Source organism: Lagenorhynchus albirostris, chromosome 10 (genome assembly GCF_949774975.1).
Source record: "Lagenorhynchus albirostris chromosome 10, mLagAlb1.1, whole genome shotgun sequence".
NCBI lineage: Eukaryota > Metazoa > Chordata > Mammalia > Artiodactyla > Delphinidae > Lagenorhynchus > Lagenorhynchus albirostris.
In genome coordinates, this window is record NC_083104.1 from 81,263,626 (window position 1) to 81,287,225 (window position 23,600).

A 23,600-nucleotide genomic window follows, 5' to 3' on the forward strand; every position below is an offset into this window, starting at 1 on the left:
GAGTCGCGGAAGCGTGGCGGGCCGGCTGGGATTGGGGCGGGTTTGAGGGTGACAGCTGAGCGTTTAAAGGGCCGGGGTCAGTTGACGAATCCAGCCCGCGTCTAGTCCTGGGGGGCCAGGGTCTCTGCTGCCGCGAGGGAGAGATGACTGCGGAGCGACCCGGCACAGTGCCCCTGGGCAGACACGGGAGACCGCGAATGCTGGGATCATGGGGAGTCTGTAGGGTTCAGGTGTTTGCCGCGATCTTCCTGCTGCTGTTGTCTTCAGCAGGAGTCGGGGCCAGGGCAAAGGACGACTTCAGTCTGGTGAGTCACCCCTCGCATAGCCCCATCCCCGACTCACGCAGGCGGTCTGTGCCCAGTTGTACCCCGGGACCTAGGCTGCTGAGCCCCCTCTCCTCCGAGAAACTCTCTGACCCCGTTCCCTCCTTTCCCAGTCCCTTTCCCTCTCTGGGCCCTTGTCCTCTTTCCCTCTGAGTCTCCTCTTTCGAGCTCCTTACCCTTTTGAGGTCTCCCTGTCCCTGAGGGCTCCTTGTCCCCTCGTAGTCCCTCCCCCTCTCCGAGCCCCCAGTTTCGCTCCGAACTCTCCTCAGGGTTCCCCTTCCTTGTTCTGGGACCCCTTCTCCCACTCGGGATCCCCATCACCCTGCCTCTCCCAGGGGAACCTGACTCCGAGCCGCTATTCATTCACCCTAAAACCCCAAGTCACGTTTGTTCTGTTGATCCTTCCTCCTCGCTTCGTAGGTTCGTCCGCTTGTGACCATGGAGCAACTGCTGTGGGTGAGCGGGAAGCAGATCGGCTCTGTGGACACCTTCCGCATCCCGCTCATCACCACCACTCCTCGGGGCACTCTCCTTGCCTTTGCTGAGGCCAGGAAAATGTCAGCATCGGATAAAGGAGCTAAGTTCATTGCTCTGCGGAGGTCCACGGACCAGGGTATAAAGATGCCTGGGTCACAAGAGGCTGGATGGGTGGGGAGCTTGACCTGCTTTAGGGCCCTGAGGCTGCTGGATCCCTGAAGAGTAGAGGGAACCTAAGGCGGGAAGGTGTCCAGGGCAGTGATCTGGAAATTGGGCTCACTAAGAGTTAAACATTCATTCAGACATTTACTGAGCACTTACTGTATACCTGGCATTGTTCTAGGTTCTGTGAATACAGTTATGAACAAAACAAAGCAAAATTCCTTGCCTTCACAGGGCTTATATTCTACTGGGGTGTGGGGAGACAGACAATAAACATAATAACTAAGTAAATGTATTTTTTGTATTGGGAGCTGATGCGTGCAGTAGAGAAAAATGAAACATGGCAAGAGGCATGGAGAGTGCCAGAATTTGACTGTAATTTTGAGTAGATAACATTTGAGCAGACTCAGAGGAGGTAAGTGAACCTGGAAGAAGAGCCAGGCAGGTGTAACAAGCTTAGACAGAGTTCACTGCCCCCCCCGCAAGGAGGGGAGTATTTGAGGAATGAGAAGGAGTTTGTACGGCTGGATGGAGTGAGCAAGGGTAGAATAGATAAGGTCTGAGAGGTAAGGAGGGGCAGGTCTCGTGGGGCCATCATAAGGCCTTGGGTCCCTAGCAGAAGGTGAAAATTGCAGCGAGTGGTGGAAAGGGAGCCTCCAGAGTGCTCACCCTGGTTTTCTTCCCTTTTTTCTTTAGGCAGCACATGGTCTCCAACAGCTTTCATTGTGGACGATGGGGAGAGCCCAGATGGGCTGAACTTGGGGGCAGTGGTGAGCGATACAACAACAGGAGTGGTCTTCCTTTTCTACTCCCTCTGTGCTCACAAGGCTGGCTGCCAGGTGGCCTCCACCATGCTGGTGTGGAGCAAGGATGACGGCATTTCCTGGAGTTCGCCTCGGAACCTCTCCTTGGACATAGGCACTGAGATGTTTGCCCCCGGACCGGGCTCTGGCATTCAGGTCTCTGTCCTGAGATGGGTGGAGGGAGGTGCCTCATAGAGAGTCTGCCCCGTTATGGACTCCTTTGCAAAGAGAAGATCCTGTGAAGTCAGATTTTTCTGTCTTAGGTGGCATTCCTTGGAAGAAAGGGACATCCTGGGAGGAACACCCTACCAAGGGAAGGTGGAATTTTGCCATTGGCTTCCCATCTGGGGGTTGTCAACAGGGCTGCACTGATCCATGTGCAGATTAGAAAAAAAGTTAGAAAGTCCTGTGCAGATTAGAAGAAAGCCCTCCTTTGGGCAGACACAAGCCTGTGCCATGGTCCACAGCTTGGCCTGTGAACACAGGTTGGGTTTAAGCTCCCATCTCCCCCTGTGGCTGGGCCCCCTTGTCCTATGCACAGCCTGTCCAGAGTACACCCTGGATGTCCCGAAGGAGCTTATTCTGCCAAAGAGCTTCTTAATTCAGACAGTGGGTGTTTGTAATGCTTGTGGAACCCTCAGCAAGCAAGGACAGAACGGAAGGGGACAACGTGTGCCTCACACTTAGGAGGTGGTGGGTTCCCCTCCCCTGCTTCTGAGCCCCCTCAATGTCTCCATCTGTGGCACCCCTGTCCTTTTCCCACAGAAACAGCGGGAGCCTCGGAAGGGCCGGCTCATTGTGTGTGGCCACGGGACGCTGGAGCGGGACGGGGTCTTCTGCCTCCTCAGCGATGACCGCGGCGCCTCCTGGCACTATGGGAGTGGGGTCAGCGGCATCCCCTATGGCCAGCCCAAGCGGGAAAATGATTTCAGCCCCGACGAGTGCCAGGTCAGGAGGAGTCCATGGGCTGTCCCCCACCCGCTCAACCTGCTCTGTCCTCCAGAGCACCGTTTCACTCACGGACCCCGGGCCTGGCTGCCCAGCTCCGAGCCACCCAGCCTTGCTCCCTCAGGGACAGGGCCCTTCGCCCCGCCCCCACCCTGCGTCATCCTGAAGCCCTCTTCTCTCCGCTCAGCCCTTTGAGCTCCCCGATGGCTCAGTGGTCATCAATGCCCGGAACCAGAACAACTACCACTGCCGCTGCCGAATCATCCTCCGCAGCTATGATGCCTGTGATACTCTGAGGCCCCGTGATGTGACCTTTGACCCTGAGCTCGTGGACCCTGTGGTAGCCGCAGGAGCTGTGGCCACCAACTCCGGCATTGTCTTCTTCTCCAACCCAGCCCATCCAGAGTTCCGTGAGTATCTGCCAGGTGGGGTCGGCGAGGAGCCCCCGTGACCTAGAGAAGGAGGCCTTCTCTAGGGGGAGACCTTCCTTCCCCTGATTCTGCTGCTGTTCCCAGGAGTGAACCTGACCCTGCGCTGGAGCTTCAGCAATGGCACCTCATGGCAGAAGGAGACGGTTCAGCTGTGGCCGGGGCCCAGTGGCTACTCCTCACTGGCAACCCTGGAGGGCAGTGTGGGCGGGGAGGACCAGGCCCCGCAACTCTATGTCCTGTATGAGAAAGGCCGGAAACAGTACATAGAGAGCATCTCCCTGGCCAAAGTCAGCGTCTATGGGACACTCTGAGCTGTACACCTGCCAAGGGGATAGAAGGCCCTGGACTCAGCCTCAGGACCATGGGTCTGTAGAGGGTCTACTGGAGGAGCCTAGAAGACGGTTCCACCTTCCTTTAAAGTCTAGCGTTTTGCAAAATCAACTTCTCTTTGACAGGGAAATCATTCCTTAGGACTAAAAACCTGGCTTCTCCCACATAGGAAGAGCTGCCCACACGTGGGAGCACTTCTCTTCCACATTGCTGGGTCTGCCCTCTCAGGGCAATGATTGGTCCTTTTCTTGGACAGGGCTAGGTGGGCCTGTAGCATTAAATAAATGTGAACTCAGGGAATTGGGGAAGGCTTACCTCTTTGGGGTAAGATACTGGCTTTGGAGAGAGTTGGTGAAAGTTCCAGAAGGGCAGGACATTTGGTTTCAAGGTAAGGAACGAGGTGCACCACCCACTTTGACTATGTATGAATCAAAATGCTTATAACTTAACGTTCTTAATGAAGGAGAATGAATATTTGCAGAGTCTCTGTGGTTCTGTCAGTGCACATCTTCCTGTCTGTTTTCCTCGTGCACACTTGTGGGACTGGGAGTGAGTTTTGGGGAGGAAGCTGGTGTGCTTATTGCCTGTGAAAATCTGTGACTTTGGCAAATCAGATCCTCCTTTCTTTTTCGCATTCCTTCTTATCACAGAAATACAACTTGCTCTTAACAAGTGTAATGAGGGGAAGGAGGAGGAGCCTCATAAGATAATTAAAAACTGGCTGTTTTGTATTTCTAAGGTGGGGTGAGATACTGTCCTCCATGAAACAGGGAGCAGGTGTGTTAAATGCAGATGAGAAGCCTCTCCCAGGCCAGCCTGGCAGAGAAATGAGCACTGTGGCAATTATGTGACACAACAACATCTCATCCTAAAGGAGATGCTGTGAAAAGAACAGCTGAGTGGGACAGCCACAGCTTTTCTCCATATGGAAAGAAAATGCAATGCCCGGATGAGACGGTAGGAATGTTCAAGACATTCTTTTCTTTTTAAAAAAAATATTTATTTATTTATTTGTTTGCCTGCTTGTTTATTTATTTATTTGGCCGTGCCGGGTCTTAGTTCCAGTTCCGGCATGCAGGATCTTCGTTGTTGGTGTGGGATCTTCGTTGCAGCACCTGGGCTCCTTAGTTGTGGCATGCAAACTCTTAGTTGCAGCATGCATGTGGGATCTAGTTCCCTGACCAGGGATCAAACCCGGGCCCCCTGCATTGGGAGTGCAGAGTCTTATCCACTGCGCCACCAGGGAAGTCCTTGCACATTGCATTTTGATGTTTCTTAAATCTCAGTTTACAGTAGGTACACCTCCTATCCTCTCTTCTTTCTCTCTCTCTTTTTTTTTTTTTCTTTTTGATACCGTCTACACAGAAATATGTTCATTTGTCCTGTAGAACGTTCCACTCTCTGGATTCATCTGTTTCTTCCTCAGAGTGTTATTTAACTTTTTTCCTCCATCTCTTGTATTTCCAGTTATCAGACCTGAAGGTTTAATTAGATTCAGATTCCACTGGGTGAGGGAAGTGGGGGGTGGGGGGGACAAGATTCCTTCCCAGGTGCTCTTTGTTTCCTCTTGTGCTCCCTCAGGAAGCAAGTGCTGCCCGCTTGTCCCTCTCTGAGTAAAGCTGAATTGAGTGATGGGTTCAGATGGCCATAGCCTGACCCCTCCTTTGTAAGGTTTCCCCATCAACCTTCCAACTGACAGTTTCATCCACAGATGAGTTTTGCCTGAATCAAGTATTTCATGAGGGGTTGTGAAATGTTGGTTTTTGAATTCTATTATTTTGTCCTCATTTATTAGCTGGAATTCTTTAGTAAAAAGGAACTGTCCCTCATCAAGGCTGTTGGGTTACCCTGAAGCATGATTTGTATGGGAAAGTCAGGATAAATGCTTCATTTCTCCCCTTAACTTGCCAGGTCTCAGAGTAACCTGATGTAATATTTTACCTTGGCCAGTAAACCACATTGTTGCCACACAGGACACACAAACAGAGGCAGAATCTATGGGAGACGAACACAGGCAACATGGCCGGGGAGGGCGGGCTCTGCTCTTCTAACACAGGTGGACGAATAGATATGACGCAGGAAGTGCAGTGAGGGGGGTGGCATCTGCAGCAACTGGGACATCTGCTATCCACTGCCGCTAAAAATGCACATCTGAGAAAGTCTTGCTAACAACTTTATCAGAAATAATGGAGGAGATAGAGGAAATGATACCATGAATGTCTGCCACATGAGCTACTGCCTCGTGAAGTAGACATGGCAGGGGGCTTGTAAGGAAGTAATCATGTTCCTTCTTCATAGCCAAGAACCCTCAGCTAAGAGAGAGGCTCCTCAAGGAAGGATCTCCCCCGCTGGAGGGGGCGGAGTGGAGTCATTATAAACCAGAGTCCTGGCCCTACCCCAAACCTGCCTGTAGGTTCAGTGTCTCTAGAATCAGTCCAGGACCTTGCTTTTTTTTTTTTAATATATTTTATTGAAGTGTAGTTGATTTACAATGTTGTTAATTTCTGCTGTACAGCAAAGTGATTCAGTTATACGTTTGTATATTCTTTTTCATATTCCTTTCCATTATGGTTTATCCCAGGATACTGAATATAGTTCCTTGTGCTATACAGTAGGACCCTGTTGTTTATCCATCTTATATGTAATAGTTTGCATCTGCTAATCCCAAACTCCCAATCCATCCCTTCTCCGCCTCCACTCCCCGTTGGCAACCGCAAGTCTGTTCTCTGTGTCTGGGAGTCTTTTTCTGTTTTGTGGATAAGTTCATTTGTGTCATATTTTAGATTCCACATATAATTCTTCTAATAATTGGTGATGTCGAGCATCTTTTCATGTCCCTGTTGGCCATCTGTACATCTTCTTTGGAGAAATATCTATGTAGGTTTTCAGCTCATTTTTCAATTGGGTTGTTTTTGTTTTGTTTGTTTTGTTGTTATTGAGATATATGAGCTGTTGGTATATTTTGGAAATTAAGCTTTTGTCGGTCACATCATTTGCAAATATTTTCTCCCAGTTCGTAGGTTGTCTTTTCATTTTGTTTATGGTTTCCTTTGCTGTACAAAAGCTTGTAGTTTGATTAGGTCCCATTTGTTTATTTTTGCTTTTATTTCTATTGCCTTGGGAGACTGACCTAAGAAAACATGGGTATGATTCATGTCAGAGAATGTTTTGCCTATGTTTTCTTGCAGGAGTTTTATGGTGTCATGTCTTATATTTAAGTCTTTAAGCCATTTTGAGTTTATTTTTCTCTATGTTGTGAGGGTGTGTTCTAACTTCATTGATTTACATGCGGCTGTCCAGCTTTCCGAACACCACTTGCTCAAGAGACTGTCTTTTCTCCATTGTATATTCTTGCCTCCTTTGCAGGGCCTTGCTTTTTTTTTTTAAATAAATTTATTTATTTTTGGCTGTGTTGGGTCTTCATTGCTGCACACGGGCTTTCTCTAGTTGCAGCGAGCAGGGGCTACTCTTCGTTGCAGTGCGCGGGGTTCTCATTGTGGTGGCTTCTCTTGTGCGGAGCAGGGGCTCTAGGTGTGCGAGCTTCGGTAGTTGTGGCTCACAGGCTCAGCAGTTGTGGCTCACAGGCTCTAGAGCCCAGGCTCGGTAGTTGTGGCACACGGGCTTAGTTACTCCATGGTATGTGGGATCTTCCCAGACTAGGGCTCGAACCCGTGTCCCCTGCGCTGGCAGGCGGATTCTTAATCACTGCGCCACCAGGGAAATCCAGGCCTTGCATTTTTAAAAGGAACTACAGGAGAGTCTAATACTGCGGTCTTTGGGCTGCACTTTGAGAAACTGTCTCTTAGACGTTTTAGCCTAGACTTAGGAAGACTAGATTTCAAAACATTGAAGAAAAGATCTCAAAAGAGAAACTGTTTCAACAGGAAGAATTTGTGTTTAAAAAACACCAATAACTATAAAAGATGGCAGGGACCGAACCTGCCTGTTTACCTGGGCATCTTAAACCCCGCCACAACACCTAGCACATGGTGGATGCTTAATACAGGAGGAAAGACAAGTCCAGCATGGGTAAGGAGCTGGGCCAGTGTTTCTGAGTGTGGTTCCAGGTAGGTGGCAGCCACTCCCTGGGAACATGTTAGAAACGCTTGACCTTCCCCCTATACTGACCACCCCTTTCCCCACCAGACCTGCAGAATCAGAAGCTCTGGGGGTGGGCCCCAGCACTCCGTGTGTTAGCAAGGGGATTCTAATGCACATTCAAGTTTGAAAGCCAGGGTTAGAACACAAGTCAGGGGTGCAGAAAGGATTGAAGAATTGTTGGTTGGTTGGCTTTTTTTCTTTTAATATAAAGGAGGAATTAGAAGGAGTGGCAGGAGACTGAAAGGGGAAGGTATGTGCTTATTTGTACAAATAGGACAAAGTGGACTTTGAAAACTACAGCCTGGTGAGTGCCACCTGGATCAGCAGCGAAATTCTAGCATGGAGCCCTAACCCCCTAACACAGGCCCTTCTGCCCCCTTCGAAGCCTCTCACCCCTCCCCCCAGCCCCTTGGCTCGGCATTGAAAGGGCTCTGGGCTCTCCCTGTTTATCAGGCTGCCCTTAAACAATAGAAGGAGCCTAACAGGTAATATTGAGCAGCAAATACCAGGGACCAGGCACCAGGTACAGTTTCTCACCAATTCAGTCCTCACAACCAGAAGTCATTATCAGGAAGGAGCAGGACGAGGTACATCATTTTTGCCCCAAAAAAAGGATTAGGAAAGAAGATCTAAGACATAGGCTTGCAATTCTTTTTGACAAAAAACAAAAACACACACACACAAAAAATAAACAAAAACGGACTTAAATTTACCACAAGGAAAGGGTAGATCTTCCCTTTCCTAATATTCTGGATAGAATATTTTTTAAAACACATTTTTAGGGAATTCCCTGGCGGTCCAGTGGTTAGGACTCTGCGCTTTCACTGCCGAGAGCCCAGGTTCAATCCCTAGTCCAGGAACTGAAATAGCGCAAGGCGCGTGGCTCGGCCAAAAAAAAAAAAACACATTTTTACTGTAGGGCTTTGTTGGTGAGAAAGTAAGGGAAATCTTCAAAAACCATAAATAATGGACAGCAAGAACCCAGAAAAACAAATGAGCCCTGGAGCTGGCATTTGCCCTGAGGACATCAGTCAATGCTCAGTGACCAAATCAGGATTACAGTGGATCACAGATTTGCAGTCAGGATATAAAGCCAAGGTCCTGAAAAGTTCTGGAAATTGTGAAAGGAAAATCAAATGGAGTTGGTACTGCTAAGAGAGCTCTCTAAAATGGAGCTGGGAGGCCATTAAGGAAATGTGACTTATACACATCTCAGCCTGGATGGAATCTGACCTTTTGACCTTATGAAGTCATCCAGAACACCTGCTAGAAACTCAAGATACATATAAAGTAACTCGTGACAGTCTACTTATCAGACCCCTACCCTAAAACAACCTGTGATTCCCTGTGGACAAATATTTTCTGACTTAGTCAATCCTAATTCTCGCCAGGCAACTTTTAACAACCTTGTGGCTTTGTGTCTTTATGAGCCCCTGACTCTTTCTTTTCCTTGGAACACATTTTCGGGGTTACCCGAATCTGTGTCTCCCTAACTGCAATTCTTAAGACTCCAGATAAACTCTTTTCTTATTTGCAGCCTCCTGCACTATTTTTTTTTTTTAGTTGACAAAGTTAAAAAAGAGCATTTTTCCCACCCCCGCCCCGGGGTGGGAAAGCAGTAGTGCCTTGGGTGCAAAATTTAAGAGAACACCAAAAAACTCAGGAATCAAGATAAATCATGTTTTAGTGCAATTAAAAAAAAGTCAAATTGGCAAACTACAGCTCACAGGCTGACTACTCTTTGTAAATAAAGTATCAAAAGGCCGCATCTTCAGTGTGCGAACTGGCCTCCATCTTTGCTCTGGATAGAGGGGGGGAAAAGAAAAGGAAAATAAATAAAAGTATCTGGAAAATTCCTAACAAAAAGTTCATACTCCCGTGGGATTAACACCAGAAGTCACATTTCCTGTGGCCTCCAAATCTGCCAGCCACACGTTTAGCAGTACCTGGTCTTAAGCTCAGTGGTGAGTACATGTTGTTTATTAGTCTTCTTTAAATTGTACGTAATTATTATATACACTTTTGTGTATAATAGTAAGTAGAAGGAAAATTTAAAATAAAATAAAATGAAATAGAAAGAAATAAAAGGGACAAATAAATAAATAGAAGGAAAAAGATAAATGGAGACCTCTGGGTAACTTGGCAAAAATACAACCACAAAGGGACTTCCCTGTGGTCCAGTGGTTAAGAATCCGCCTTCCAATGCAGGGGACACGGGTTTGATCCCTGATCGGGGAACTAAGATCCCACATGCTGCAGGGCAACTAAGCCCACACTCCACAACTAGAGTGCCCACGCACCACAACTAGAGTGCCCACGCACCACAACTAGAGTGCCCATGCACCACAACTAGAGATCCTGTACGCTGCAACGAAAAATCCCGCATGCCACAACTAAGGCCCAACACAGCCAAAAATAAATAAATAAATATATATATTTTAAAAAATACAGCCACAAAGGTGGTGTCCAGAGTGAATGCCAATGTGCATCAAGAGAGGATGAGGTTGGAGGGAAGAGTGAAGATGCATAATCAGCTTTATGCTTCAGTATCTTAAGTCCACCTAACTTTGTGATGTTCCTATCAACCAATTTAAGGGAGGTGTGTTGTTTAACATCCACCAAGCTTGGTTTTGGTATTTTGGAATCCCTGAAGCCGTTTTAATGCCCTTGCCATTGGAGGTGGGAGCCTGGTAGAGAGCAGCTAACCTGTTCCTTGGCCAAGATTCTAAAAGGAGAGGTCAGGGGAAGGCCAGTGTCTCTGCACATCTGAGTCTCAGCAAGGCATTTGATAAGGTCAAGGGTACCACAGGGAAATTTCCTGGACCCATGTATACAAAAAAGAGGGAGAATTCATTTGCCACCCCTGGAGGACAATTTTACACCAACCCCTTACACACACAATACTGTAAATACAGGAAAAGAATGAATCATTTCTCCTACATTTGCAGTAGGAAAAAATAATTCAAATTAGACAAAGTACAAGTTGATGAGATGACTTATTACTTGTTTTACAGAAGAATGTCAGCAAATAAGTGTAGAAAGAATAATCAAAGTGGAAAATCATCATTTTGCAAACTTGAGTGAAAATTCCCATTTGAAAGGTGCCCTCCCTGAACCAGGAGTACAAGAAGTTGGCGACCAAGAGAATTCTATACAAACAGAACTTGTTGGGAATTCCCTGGTGGTCCAGTGGTTAGGACTCAGCGCTTTCACTGCCATGGGCCCAGGTTCAATCCCTGGTTGGGAAACTAAGATCCCACCAAAAAAAAAAAAAAAAAACACAGAGCTTGTTAAAAGTAATTCTTACCTTCTTTAGCCTCCCCCCATAGTTTAGACACTTCTCCACAACTGTCTCTTTTGTTCAACCTTACGTAAAAGCAAGTATGTCATGTCTTTGGGTTTTCATTTCTTTATGAAGTCTCGTGTCATGTAAAACTTAAATAAATGTGTATGCTTTTCTCCTGTTAATCTGTCTTTGTCAGGTTGATTTTCAAACCCAGCCAGGGACCCTAAGAGGGTCAAGGAAAACTATTTCCTCCCCTACACAGGCAAAGATCATCAGTGGATGCCAAAATCATTAGGTTAAGGTTGATGGAGACTGGATATTCATTCACAAGATGCTGAAACCAAGGGTAGTCAGCCGTTAGCCATTAGTAAATAATAAACTGTAACCTGCCTTCACTGATCAAGCTCACTCCATTTTTACAAAAAACTTGCATGTCCTCTGAGCATCACATAGCCTAAACAGTGTTTGCCCAAGTTGTTTTTTTGAGATTTGGAGTTGTCTGTGTCCGGTTCAAGATAGAACCAGTTAAGACTGGTTAAGACCACTGACCTTCCATCTGGGCATGCAGAGTGTCTGGGCACAGAGTGTCTGCTCCGTGACATTTTGACATCAGAAGGACAAAAAATTCACCCTCAGCGCATACTAACACAGCCATTTTCTGAACATAGGTCCCAAGAAGAAACCTGTAGCTTAGTTGTGTCTGTGCAGAACATTGATTGAGCACCTTTCTCTTATCTCTAATTACCTTTCCCCGCACCTCAGCTTTATCCTATGAATACCCCAAGCCCCTTGCCTTTTTGGGAAGAAAATTTGAGACTTGTTCTCTCCTCCCGTCAGTTGGCTGCCTTGTGGATAAACTCTCTGCTGCAAACCTAGCGTTTGGCTTGCTGCGCATCAGGCAAACAAACCTGGTTTGGTAACAGTGCCAAAGAATTAACCCATCTTGCCACTCACAAGGGTGAAAAGCACCTCTACAATGAAGAGATCCTGGGGGTCACTACTGTAACCGGGCGATCAAACTAAGGTCAAGAATAAAAAAAAAAAAAAAAAAAAGAATAATGGAACCAGGGTGGGAGGGAGATGCAAGAGGGAGGAGATATGGGGATATATGCATATGTTTAGCTGATTCACTTTGTTATAAAGCAGAAACTAACACACCATTGTAAAGCAATTATACTCCAATAAAGATGTTAAAAGTTAAAAATAAAAAAGAATAATGGAACAAGTAGACTTTATAATCCCCCTGACACAAGGCCCTGTGAAGTATATAGCACGTGGTAGACTGAAAAAATGATCCCCTAAAAGATATCCATGCTCTAACGCCTGGAACCTGTGAAGGCTATCTTATACAGGGATAAAGAGGGTCTTTACAGATTGATTAAATCAAGTGTCTTGCGATGGGGAGATAATTCTGGATTATCTGGGAGGGCTCTTAATGAAATCGCATATATCGTTATAAGAGGGAGGCAGAAGAGGATGCAATACACACAAGTGAAGAGGAGGAGGCAGCATGACACAGAGGCAGAGATTGGAGTGATGTGGCCACGAGCCAAGTTATGCCAGCAGCCACCAGACGCTGGAAGAGACAAGGAACAGATTCTCCCATAGTGTCTCTGGAGGGGGCAAGGCCCTGTGGACACCTTGATTTTTGCCCAGTGAAACTGTTTTGAACTTCTGGCCTCCAGCATTGTGAAGGAATAAATATCTGTTGCTTTAAACCACCAAGTTTGTGGTAATTTGTTACAGCAGCCATACATGGTGTCGTTCATGAAGTATTCTTGCCCAAACCATGTAATCAGAATCTAATTAGGTCTTTAAGGGAATTCCCTGGTGGTCCAGTGGTTTGATCCCTGGTTGGGGAGCTAAGATCCCGCAGGCTGTGTGGTGCAGCCAAAAAAAAAAAAAATCTAATTAGTCCTTTAAGTATAACTTCCAGGTTAAAGAAAATGCAGAAAGTTGAGGAACAAGTTAAAAACACCAAGAGAGCACAGTTAGATGAAGCCAACACGTGGAATGTTCTACAAGACAACTGGCCTAGTCTCTTCAAAGGATCATTGTCACAGAAAGAAGGGGACTGTTCTAGAATCAAGAGACTAACAAGGGACTTCCCTGGTGGTCCAGTGGTAAAGAATCCACCTTCCAATGCAGAGGACACAGGTTCGATACCTGGTCGGGGAACTAGGATCCCACATGCCACGGGGCAACTAAGCCCGTGTACCACAACTAGAGAGAGAAAACCCGCACGCCACAACTAGAGAAAAGCCCGTGCGCCACAACGAAGAGCCCGCGAGCTGCAACGGGGACCCTGCCTGCCGCAACGAAGACCCAACACAACCAAAAATAAGAAAGTAAATAAGTGAAGATTAAAAAAAGAGAGAGACTAACAAGATATACCAGCAAAAGAAAGTGCTTGATCCTTGAATCAATTAATACTGGCTCTTTAAAAGAACAATTACCATAAAAGATATCTGGAGAACAGTTGAAAAAATTTGAGTATTGATTTAACTATTAAGTAATATTAGGAATTATTAATTTTCTCAGGTATAATAGTATTGTAGGACTTCCCTGGTGGCACAGTGGTTAAGAATCCGCCTGCCAGTGCAGGGGACACGGGTTCGAGCCCTGGTCCAGGAAGATCCCACATGCCACAGAGCAACTAAGCCTGTGCGCCACAACTACTGAGCCTGCGTGCTGCAACTACCGAAGCCTGTGAGCCTAGAGCCCATGCTCCGCAACAAGAGAAGCCACCACAGTGAGAAGCCTGAGCACCGCAACAAAGAGTAGCCCCCGTTCGCTGCAACCAGAGAAAGCCTACACACAGGGAAAGACCCAACGCAGTCAAAAATAAAATAAATAAATAAATATATATATTAAAAAAAAAAGATCCTGCAAGCCTCAAAGAAAAAAAAAAGTATATATGCAGGTAAACGTCCTTAGATTGTGGATACGCATGCTGAAATATTTAAGCATAAAGTGTCATGATCTCTATAATTCACATTGAAATGAGCCTACTAAATATATATATTTTATATTTATATGTATGTATATACGCACATATATAATTTAATATATATTTTTGCAATTTGCCATATTTTCAAATATGGAAAAATGTTGACAATTGTTGGATTAGGTGGTGGGTATATGGGTGTTTACATTCTTCCTATTGTTTGAAAAGTCTCCTGATAAAAAGTTTAAAAAGCAATCTTTTGTAATGGTTGCTCAGCCTCCTGTAGAAGAAATCAACCCACTGTGGAGCAAGGCCTCTCTCTGCGCGCTGGGAAACGGGAGGCTCCCAATCCAGGGTGGTGCCCACCATTGATGCAAGGCCCTTTAAAGACAGCTCCCTCTCCCATGTTGTTACCCATCAGCACATAACTGGGTTTGATTATTGGCTGACATCTCTATCTTCACTATGTTTAGAATTTAATGGTTTAATGACAGGCAGTAGCCAGCCTGGAATGTGATCCATTTCCACCTGAGAGTCACCTGACTGGGGGCAATAAAATTTAACATTTGAAGCATCAGCAGGTACTTTAACCCTTAGGATAATCTCTCTGTCCTTACTCTTTGGGAAACAACACAATTGAAAGACTATCTTGGGCAAGTAGGATGTTAATGGTCGAGAAAGTACTACAATAAACAAAGTAATAGATGGCCCTGAGCTTCTCAAAGCCAGATGCCCATAGATGCCACTGCACAGAGCTAACCATGGTGCCTGCGCCTGTTCTGGCTGCAGCATTCTAACAAACCAGCAAGGTGAAGGCAACAATGCCAAATGTTGGAGCATCTCACTTCACCCTTCCTAAAAACTCCTTTTCATATTCATCTCTGTTTTCTCTGCTCCACATTATGGATGATTTCTTCTTCCAGTTCACTAATTCTCTATCCAGTTGGTCTGTTATTTAACCTGTTTGTTGTGCTTCTTATGAATTTACCTGTTCATTTCAATTCTAGAATTGCTACTTGTTTCCTTTTCAAACCCATCTGCTACTTTATAATGCCCTCTTCTGCACAATGGATTGAATGAGCCCCTTTATCTCTTTGAACATCTTCAGTCTCCAAGCGTGCTGTCATCTGAGTTTCTTAGTTGTAAAGTCACCTGTTATTGCGACTCCTGACTTGTTCTCCTGGGGATGTTCTGGCTCATCTTGAGAACGGTTGTCTTCCAAGGGAGCTCCCTGTGTCTGGAGGTGTCCCTGGGGCTGACTTAAGCTTTTGCCTGTGCTCAGCCCTCTGGGATTCACAGGTCCCAAACATTGTTTTTTAAGTTATTCAGAAGTAGTTTGACATACGAAAATATGAATTACACAACGAGCTCCCATAGAGCCTCCTTGACTATACACCTCCTTGAGTATATCACTGTCCCTGCCCACCCCATCTTGAATTTAGCATTTAGCAATCCTATACATTTCTTTTTATATATATATAAATTTATTTATTTATTTATTTTTGGCTGTGTTGGGTCTTCGTTGCAGTGCGCAGGCTTCTCATTGTGCTGGCTTCTCTCATTGTGGAGCACGGGCTGTAGGCACGTGGGCTTCAGGAGTTGTGGCTCACGGACTCTAGAGCACAGGCTCAGTAGTTGTGGCACACAGGCTTAGTTGCTCCGCGGCATGTGGGATCCTCCTGGACCAGGGATCGAACCCGTGTCCCCTGAATTGTCAGGTGAATTCTCAACCACTGCGCCACCATGGAAGCCCCAGTGCTATGCATTTCTTTTTGTTTTTACTATGATACTTAACTCCAAACAATATGTATATATTTTTAATTTATTTTATTGAAGTATGGTTGATTTACAATGTTGTGTCAATGTCTGCTCTACAGCAAAGTGATTGTTTTATATATATATATATATATTCCTTTTCATATTCTTTTCTATCCGGTTTATCACAGGATATTGAATATACTGTGCTATACAGTAGGAACTTAGGAACTTTAAACAATATATTGTTTAGTGGTAAATGTTTTAAGCATGACATACTGTTTTTCTGTCATCTGCTTTCTTTCTTCACATTGTGAGATTAATCCACTCTGGTATGTTAGTCATCCTACTGGTGCATGTAACACACGGTGTATTTTATGAATATACCCCCATTTCCCTATTGGAGAACACTTGGTTTCCTTTTTTTCTCCCCCTTAACCAACAGTACTATCAAGGATGTGTATATTAATCCTTGTATCTGTATGTGAGTGTTTAGGGTGCATCACCAGAAGTGGAAACACTGGGTTGAAGAGAGCATGCCTCCTTTTTAGTAGGTACTGCTAAACTGTTTTCCAAAGGGATTCTATAAAGTTATATTCCTGCAAACAATGTCCAAAACAGTTTTTATTTCTTGGTTCTAGGATTTCCTCACAAACCAAATTATATCCAGAAGCTTTGTTGGAGGCTGTTGCATCACACAGAGGAGCGAAGTGAGCCGATGGTGGATCCCACCAGAGTCAAGGAGCAGCAGGGTTGTGAGATGCGGCCAAATTTTGGTGTTAAGGTATCGCCAGCATGATTTGCTGACAAATTGGATATAGAATATGCAAACAGGACTCACGGAGACTCCGAGGGTTCGGGCTCAAGCAACAGGCAGGTAGAGGTATCATTCTGGAGGGGCTTGCGCACTAGCCAGTTGCTAAGGATTCCAGGGATGAGAGGCCTGGGGAAACAGGCCTGGGAGGCTCACGGTCTTCAGTAGCTGAGATGGCAGGCCAGGCTCTGCGTAGATTAATTTTAGAGAGTTGTGAGATCTGCCTAGTGGGTTGGGAGGACTGGTTACTTCTGAAAGTGCTCCTGGGGGTGAAGAAGATTCAGTGTGCTTTGGGGTAGGGGTCTTATCAAATCACTGTCACCCCTGTGAAGAGAGGCTGTGGGGCTCAAGAATGAGAGGACTGCAAAGTGATTTCCATGCCTGGAATTAAGAAAAGTTCACGTGACCATCTTCACCATGGCTGTAGCTCAATCAGTTTTTTTTTAATACATTTATTTATTTATTTATTTATTTATTTATTTATGGCTGCCTTGGGTCTTTGTTGCTGCACGCAGGCTTTCTCTAGTTGCGGTGAGCGGGGGCTACTCTTTGGTTGCAGCTCATGGCCTTCTCATTGCAGTGGCTTCTCTTGCTGCGGAGCACGGGCTCTAGGTGTGCAGGCTTCAGCAGTGTGGCTCACGGGCTCTAGAGCACAGGCTCAGGAGTTGTGGCGCACGGGCCCAGTTGTTCCGTGGCATGTGGGATCCTCCTGGACCAGGGATCAGATCAAACCCATGTCCCCTGGATTCTCAACCACTGCACCACCATGGAAGTCCCTCAGTCTTATACTCTAAACCTGGGACTGACACAGGAAGGAGGGTCTGAACACCTAGGGCAGGACTTGGATCATACAAATAAGGGCAAGAGAGTGCAGAAGAGACCCTATGGACAAGAAATGAAGTTGACCATTTTATAGTCATGTCAAGGACTAAGGAAAACTGGATGAGGTACTGACTAGGCTATGTTAACTAATGTCTAAGCTATTTGGAATAATCTAATTGTAGCTAATGCCTAAATAAGGCTTTCTATGTTAGGCAGTTTTAAGTGCACTTACATATAGTTAAACCTAACAACTCCGTAAGCGTAGGTACGCTTTTATCCATTTACAAATGAGGAAATAGAGTGGCTAAGTAACTCAGCCAAAGTTGAACAGCTGTAAGTGTTCAGTCTGGCTCCCTACATCTTAACCAGTCCCCTGTGCTTCGTATGTGATACTGTCACCCTAGAAAAATGCACTTACAAATGCAAGTCCTCATGTACACTACCCAGAGACACCCGTCAACCTAGAATTGTTTTTTGCCTAAATAAAAATGGGCAGAAATGTGTTTGGAAGTGTAGAATCTAAACTATAGGGAAGTATGTGAACAAAAAAGAACCAAGCTGCAACGTAACTACGTGGAGTATTAGTCCATATTTATGAAGCTCAAAAAGATACAAAATACAAAACCAAACAATATTTTAGGGACGCATTGAAATCAGAGTACAAAGCCAAAGAATGATACAGCCACAATTCAGCTGGGTGACATCCTCTGAGTGGGAGGGAGAAAAAGAAAAACGGAATCAAAGATAGGTTTGCTTCAGTTATTGGAAATGTTTAAAGCTAGGCCGTAGGTATATTATATACTAGACAGAAAGGAATTTGAATCCTGACTGACACTGACCTTGGAGAGACCAATGAGTGGTCCTGAAGAGAGATCTTAGTTCCTGCCCGGGAATAGAACCTAGCAGCTAGTCCACCAGTGGCTAGAGGCTAGAAGCAAAGTTCCCTGGCTCTTGCCCCATTTGAAAGCAAGAATGTTTCAAGGAGGCAAAAACTGTAAGAACAGATACAAAGTTTATTATTAGAGACACAACACAATTGGGAGAACAGCACACAGAGAAAGTTTATTTAAGACAGAAGCAAGGCAGAAATACACGGAGAGAAAGGATATGGGCATCCTCTCTGAGGAGTAGCGAAAAGGGCGATTTAAATCACATATAGGACGGGTCTTCCGGGTCTTTGGTTACCTTTAGCCAATTATCGTTTTCTTTTTTCACAGCTGACCAGTCCTAGGACCCTCCCCAAGATGGGAGTGCAGCTTTTTGCCAAGATGGATTCCACTGCAGAGGCCTGTGGGGGGTATGTCCACACTTATTATGGGGTGGTGCCCCCTCCCTTTTTGACCCCCAAGGAGCCTTCCTGCTCATGTGTAGACAGGGAAGTTTACCTTGACCTCAGGAGTGGTCATCTTATCTCTTAACTTCAGCAGAGCTCAGCTTCTGCCACTTGCTTTGTCCTTGGAGTGTCTGGGTGAGAACCAAGCTTCAATTTTACTCCACTTGACAAACACCAGTGTCCAGCCCAGGGGCCTCAGTACCTCCTATCTCTGTGACCTTAAGCAAATTATTTAACATCCCTGAGCTTTCCTCTCCTTGCTTGCAAGGTAGGGTAGATACATATCTACTTTGCAAGGTTTTAAGGATTCAATGAAGTGAAACACATAAAAAGCCTAGGACAGACCAAAGCACTAAATATATGGTGGCTGCTAAGATTATACAGAACCTGTGGTCAGGGAATAGCAATGGGAGCAGGTAACTGTCCTGTAGAGAGTACCAAACAGGGCAATTTCAAGGACGGGAAAAAAAAAAAGGCCTGGCAAAGACGATTAAGGAAAATAAAAGTTGGAAAAAATCTTTGCTGAGTGGGGACCAAGATGGAAACATTCCATAGGAAAACAGATGCAAAAGATGTGCAGTATTTAAAAGATGAATTATTTTAAAAAAAATGAATTATTAGGTACACAAACTGGTACAATCCACCTGGAGTAGTGATGGCAGGTAGAGAAACAGGCACTCTGAAGGAGACTGCTGTTACGAGTATAAACTGGGACAACTTTATGGAACATACATCATTACTTTAAATGCCCAAATCCTTTGACTCTGAAATTCTACTTTTGGAAATGTATTCTACAACACAAGTTCAAATGGGTGCAAATTAATAGGGAATCAGCACTGGTATATACCATGACCAGAAACTCAAATGCCCCCTTACCAGAAGCTGGCTACTGTACAATACAGCCTTACCGCAGCATACTCTTTACACGCTGGTGGGGAATCTCCTTTATGAAGATGACAAATAGGAGCACAGAGTATGCTTTCCCCCATTTTTTTTTTTTACTGCAGTGAAATACACATGAAATTTACCATCTTTACCATTTTTTAAAAATTTTTTATTGGGGTATCGTTGATTTACAATGTCATGTTAGTTTCAGGTATACAGCAAAGTGAATCAGCTATACATATATCCACTTTTTTGTTAAATTCTTTTCCCATATAGGCCATTACAGAGTATTCAGTAGAGTCCCCTGTGCTATACAATAGCTCTTTATTAGTTACCTTTTTTATATGTAGTAGCATGTATGTGTCAATCCTAATCTTCCAATTTATCCCCTCCCCCATCTTTACCACTTTTAAGCATAAAGTTCAGTAGTAACAAACACATTCATCACATTGAGCAACCATCACCACCATCCATCCCCGTAAACTCTTTTCATCTTCTAAAATGGAAACTCTATACCCATTGAACAGCAACTCTTCATTTCCTCATTCCCTGCCCCTGGCAACCACCAGTATATTCTTTTAAAATATATCTGGACAACCTATGTTTTCACCAATTGATCAAAAGGCAAATTGGATGTCTGTGTCAATGGCGTAATAAAAACCTCAAATATAAGAATACTACCACAATCAATCTAGAAATCCTTAACATTGGTGTCTATATGTGGCAAATCTACTTTTTGTATGTGGCTGCAAAGAGGTACAGCTAGATGTCAACTGTGATGCTCATTCACTGGTGGTTAACCTTTCATGTCCCTAAACCTTTCTGTACCGTCTTGTTTTCACTAAGACCAATCTATTTTTTATTTGCTTTAAAATATTTTATTGGAGTCTTTTGGGTAAGACGAAGTAAAGGCCACCTAATTGATTTTGGTCCCCAAATTTCTAGGCAGTCTCCTCCACCCCAGGAGATTGACAGCTGCTTACGCGGGTTAATGCACGAAAGACGTGAAGTTCCAAGGATCTGTCCGACACCAGGTAAAGAATATCCTTTGTGTCAGCAAAATTCTAAAATTTCATAAAAGCAACACATATTAGTAACATGCAAGCAACTGGCAGTAAAGCATTAATCTAGGGCTTCCCTGGTGGCACAGTGGTTGAGAGTCTGCCCGCCAACGCAGGGGACACGGGTTCGAGCCCTGGTCTGGGAAGATCCCACATACAGTGGAGCAACTAGGCCCGTGAGCCACAACTACTGAGCCTGCGCGTCTGGAGCTTGTGCTCTGCAAAGAGAGGCCGTGATAGTGAGAGGCCCGCGCACTGCAATGAGGAGGGCCCCCAGTTGCCGCAACTAGAGAAAGCCCTCGCACAGAAACGAAGACCTAACACAGCCATGAATAAATAAATTAAAAAAAAAAAAAAAAAAAAAAAACATGGGGCTTCCCCGGTGGCGCAGTGGTTGAGAGTCCACCTGCCGATGCAGGGGACAGGGGTTCATGCCCCGGTCCGGGGAGATCCCACATGCCGCGGAGCGGCTGGGCTCGTGAGCCATGGCCGCTGAGCCTGCGCTCCGCAGCGGGAGAGCCCACAGCAGTGAGAGGCTCGCGTACCGCAAAAAATAAAAAAATTAAAAATAAAAATAAAAAAAGCATGAATCATAGATACGGGGACAGGTTGGTAGTTATCAGAGGGAAAGGTGGTTAGGCAAAAAGGATCAACTGCACGGTGACTAGATTTATAGTGGTGGTCGCTTTCTAGTGTATATAAATGTACAAAACGTTATGTTCTGAAACTAAGATAGTTATATACCACTTTTACTTTAAAAAAAGAAAAGTCTGGGTGGGCAGGGGAATTGCCACACAGTGTGGAAAGAAGCATAAGAGTGGATCAGGTGGTTTCAAAGATCCTCAGAAGTTCTCAGAGACTCTAGTCCAACCAGGTCATCATTACCACTCTGGAGCTGGTAGAAAAACCAGCAAGAGACTTACCACAGTACCCAGGTAGAGGCACGCTACTCTCCACTTCTTGTCACAGCTTGTCGATGAAGTGGCAGGAACCATTACCTGGGCATCCCAGCTATCCCAACAGCACTTCTCCAAGAGGAAAATTCCAAACTTTAGGCCTTCAGCCACCAGGCTATCCCTGAATCTCTGTGAAGGGGCACTGCCCCTGCTGGGCTTCCAAAGCTCTCAAGCTAGAAAGATGAAAGCAGGACCACCAATGAGAAATACAAGCAAAGAGTTACAGCCCTCCCACTGGCTCCTCTCAAAACTCCAAGTATCCAGTTCCCCAAATGAGTCAGAAATTAATTTTGACATCAGAATCAGCATCAGAGACTCTAGTCTGAGAAATCATCATCCCCAATTTAGGGAGACCTGGATCAAGGGAAGCCATTATGGAAAGGAATCTACAACATTCAAAGACAACAGCCCCAGTACAAGGATCTAGCGAATTAAGAATTCAGGGATGGGAAGTTCTGCAGAGAAAAGGAGTAGGAAACAAATTTAGAACTGCGGAGAACAGCTCCATCAAGGAGGCCCAGCATGCAAGGTAGTTTATAGTAGAAAAACAAGTGGAGAAAACAGGTTTAGCAAGGCTTAGACAAAACTTTAGGGAGTTAAAAACGTGAGCGATACTAAGAGCGCCCGCACACCTAACACTCACCTTTATTCAAAAATAACACACCGGTGAACGTCTTAAACCCCTAATGGAGAAACGAGACACACGAGTAAGTGGCTTCCCCGAGGCCAAATACTAGGGATCCCAACCCGGGGGATGGAGGTGGTCAGCGCGCTGCGGTGATGGCGTCAGCGAGACACTCAGAATCACCTGGGATCATCATCACCCCCCATCCTCCCCCACTACAACCACCAGCCACTCCATATCGCACAATCCACTCACCTTCGAGGCGCTGCGGACCCTCCTTCGAGAATCAGGGGCCTGGGAAGAAACCAGTGAGTTAGCAGAAGCCAGGGCGACTACCAGACGAGTCTCCCTGGGCTGCGTCAGTTCCAAGCAGTGGAGTCACGGAGACATCAGAAATTCTAGTCTGTAATGATAGTTCATCCTGCTCAGCCCGAGACTTCGGTCCCCTCAGTGTCCAACACGGCCCTGAGGTACCTGTACGCCGGCAGCTGTGCAAAGACGGCGCAGGCGGTCGCCTTCCTCTCGGAAGGTTGCACAGCTGCCGCCACGCGGATCCCAAACCCACCATCTTCCCCATCCACGAGTTCACTGCACAAAGAGAACAACGAGGCCTGGGCCAGGCCTTTTATTTACGGCGGCGTGGCGTCGGGGCCTGACGGGCCTATAGCTGTCTTCTGAGATGCCTGTCTCGACCCTCAGAGTTTTCCCCATAGCTTGTCCAAACAAGACTAAAGTTAAGTGAAAGAGAGGCCATGAGTGAACGTTTCACATTCTTCTGGGCAAATATTCGGAGATGTTTTGTGAATTTTGAAAAACAAAAAACAGGCGACTTTACTGGCCAGGCCGGAGAACGTTCCCGACGCTGCCAGGTGCGCGCGCAGCTGAACGCTCTTCCTGGATGGCCTCCCAGATAGTCTAGTCCCTGCTTGTGCAACCAAAGGACTACTCTCTAGTTCTCACTTGTCCCGGTTTGGATTCGGGGGTCACACCAAGGGACTGTCACCCTGCTCTGTCTAGCCAGCGAAATCTGAATTTGCAAGACCTGTCAGGTACATTAAACTTCCTGTCCTTTTTTTTTTAAGCACCTTTATTAAGGTATAATTGTGTCCACTGAAAAAAAAATGCACGACCTAAACGTTGAGAATCTGTTTTATTTGGTGGATAAAACTGAGGACTTAGGACCGGGTCGCAGCCTCTCAGCCCTGAAGAGGTACCTGAAGAGGTAAGGGAGGAGCCAGGCTATGTAAGAGTTTTTGCGAGAAAGATCGTAGTCGGCACTTCATAAGATTACTGTCAATTAGAGAAAACTAGGGATTTCCCTGGTGGCGCGGTGGTAAAGAGTCTGCCTGCCAATGCAGGGGACACGGGTTTGATCCCTGGTCCAGGAAGATCCCATATGCCGGGGAGCAACTAAGCCCCTGCGCCACAACTACTGAGCGTGTGGTCTAGAGCCTGCGTGCCACAGCTACTGAAGCCCGTGCCCCTAGAGCCCGTGTTCTGCAACAAGAAAAAGCCACCACAATGAGAAGCCCGCGCACCAC

The 23,600-nt window shown here is 45.8% G+C and overlaps 1 protein-coding gene, 1 long non-coding RNA gene and 3 other non-coding genes across 12 annotated transcripts; 1 reads left to right on the plus strand and 4 right to left on the minus strand.

The window, feature by feature from the left end:
• Positions 1–24: 24 nt before the first annotated feature.
• Positions 25–19,093, plus strand: NEU1 (neuraminidase 1). Of its 6 annotated transcripts, XR_009542992.1 has the most exons (8): positions 25–305; positions 744–936; positions 1,659–1,921; positions 2,531–2,713; positions 2,901–3,123; positions 3,229–3,862; positions 4,214–4,431; positions 10,590–10,653. XR_009542992.1 is itself a non-coding variant. In XM_060163214.1 (7 exons), exons 1-7 carry the CDS (start codon positions 144–146, stop codon positions 18,615–18,617), a joined length of 1,368 nt encoding a protein of 455 aa, XP_060019197.1. In that variant the 5' UTR covers positions 25–143; the 3' UTR covers positions 18,618–19,093. The 6 variants fall into 6 exon arrangements, 4 of the variants coding, with proteins under 4 accessions (XP_060019197.1, XP_060019200.1, XP_060019198.1 ...); XR_009542993.1 differs by lacking the exon at positions 3,229–3,862; XM_060163214.1 differs by lacking the exons at positions 3,229–3,862; positions 4,214–4,431; positions 10,590–10,653 and adding exons at positions 16,205–16,347; positions 18,417–19,093.
• LOC132527468 (uncharacterized) lies at positions 18,473–22,686 on the minus strand. 3 transcript variants are annotated; one of them, XR_009542994.1, is made up of 5 exons: positions 22,315–22,527; positions 22,078–22,117; positions 21,402–21,607; positions 18,585–20,481; positions 18,473–18,487 (listed from the first exon to the last, which is right to left on the minus strand). It is a non-coding gene; the product is annotated as an uncharacterized LOC132527468 (long non-coding RNA). The 3 variants fall into 3 exon arrangements; XR_009542995.1 differs by lacking the exon at positions 18,473–18,487 and adding an exon at positions 22,625–22,686 and having other exon boundaries at positions 19,565–20,481; positions 22,315–22,462; XR_009542996.1 differs by lacking the exon at positions 18,473–18,487 and adding an exon at positions 22,534–22,648 and having other exon boundaries at positions 19,565–20,481; positions 22,315–22,462.
• Positions 21,291–21,371, minus strand: LOC132528313 (small nucleolar RNA ZL8). The gene has a single exon (XR_009543191.1). It is a non-coding gene; the product is annotated as a small nucleolar RNA ZL8 (small nucleolar RNA).
• LOC132528299 (small nucleolar RNA SNORD52) lies at positions 21,709–21,775 on the minus strand. The gene has a single exon (XR_009543178.1). It is a non-coding gene; the product is annotated as a small nucleolar RNA SNORD52 (small nucleolar RNA).
• On the minus strand, positions 22,197–22,259 carry LOC132528301 (small nucleolar RNA SNORD48). Its single transcript, XR_009543180.1, has one exon. It is a non-coding gene; the product is annotated as a small nucleolar RNA SNORD48 (small nucleolar RNA).
• Positions 22,687–23,600: the final 914 nt, after the last annotated feature.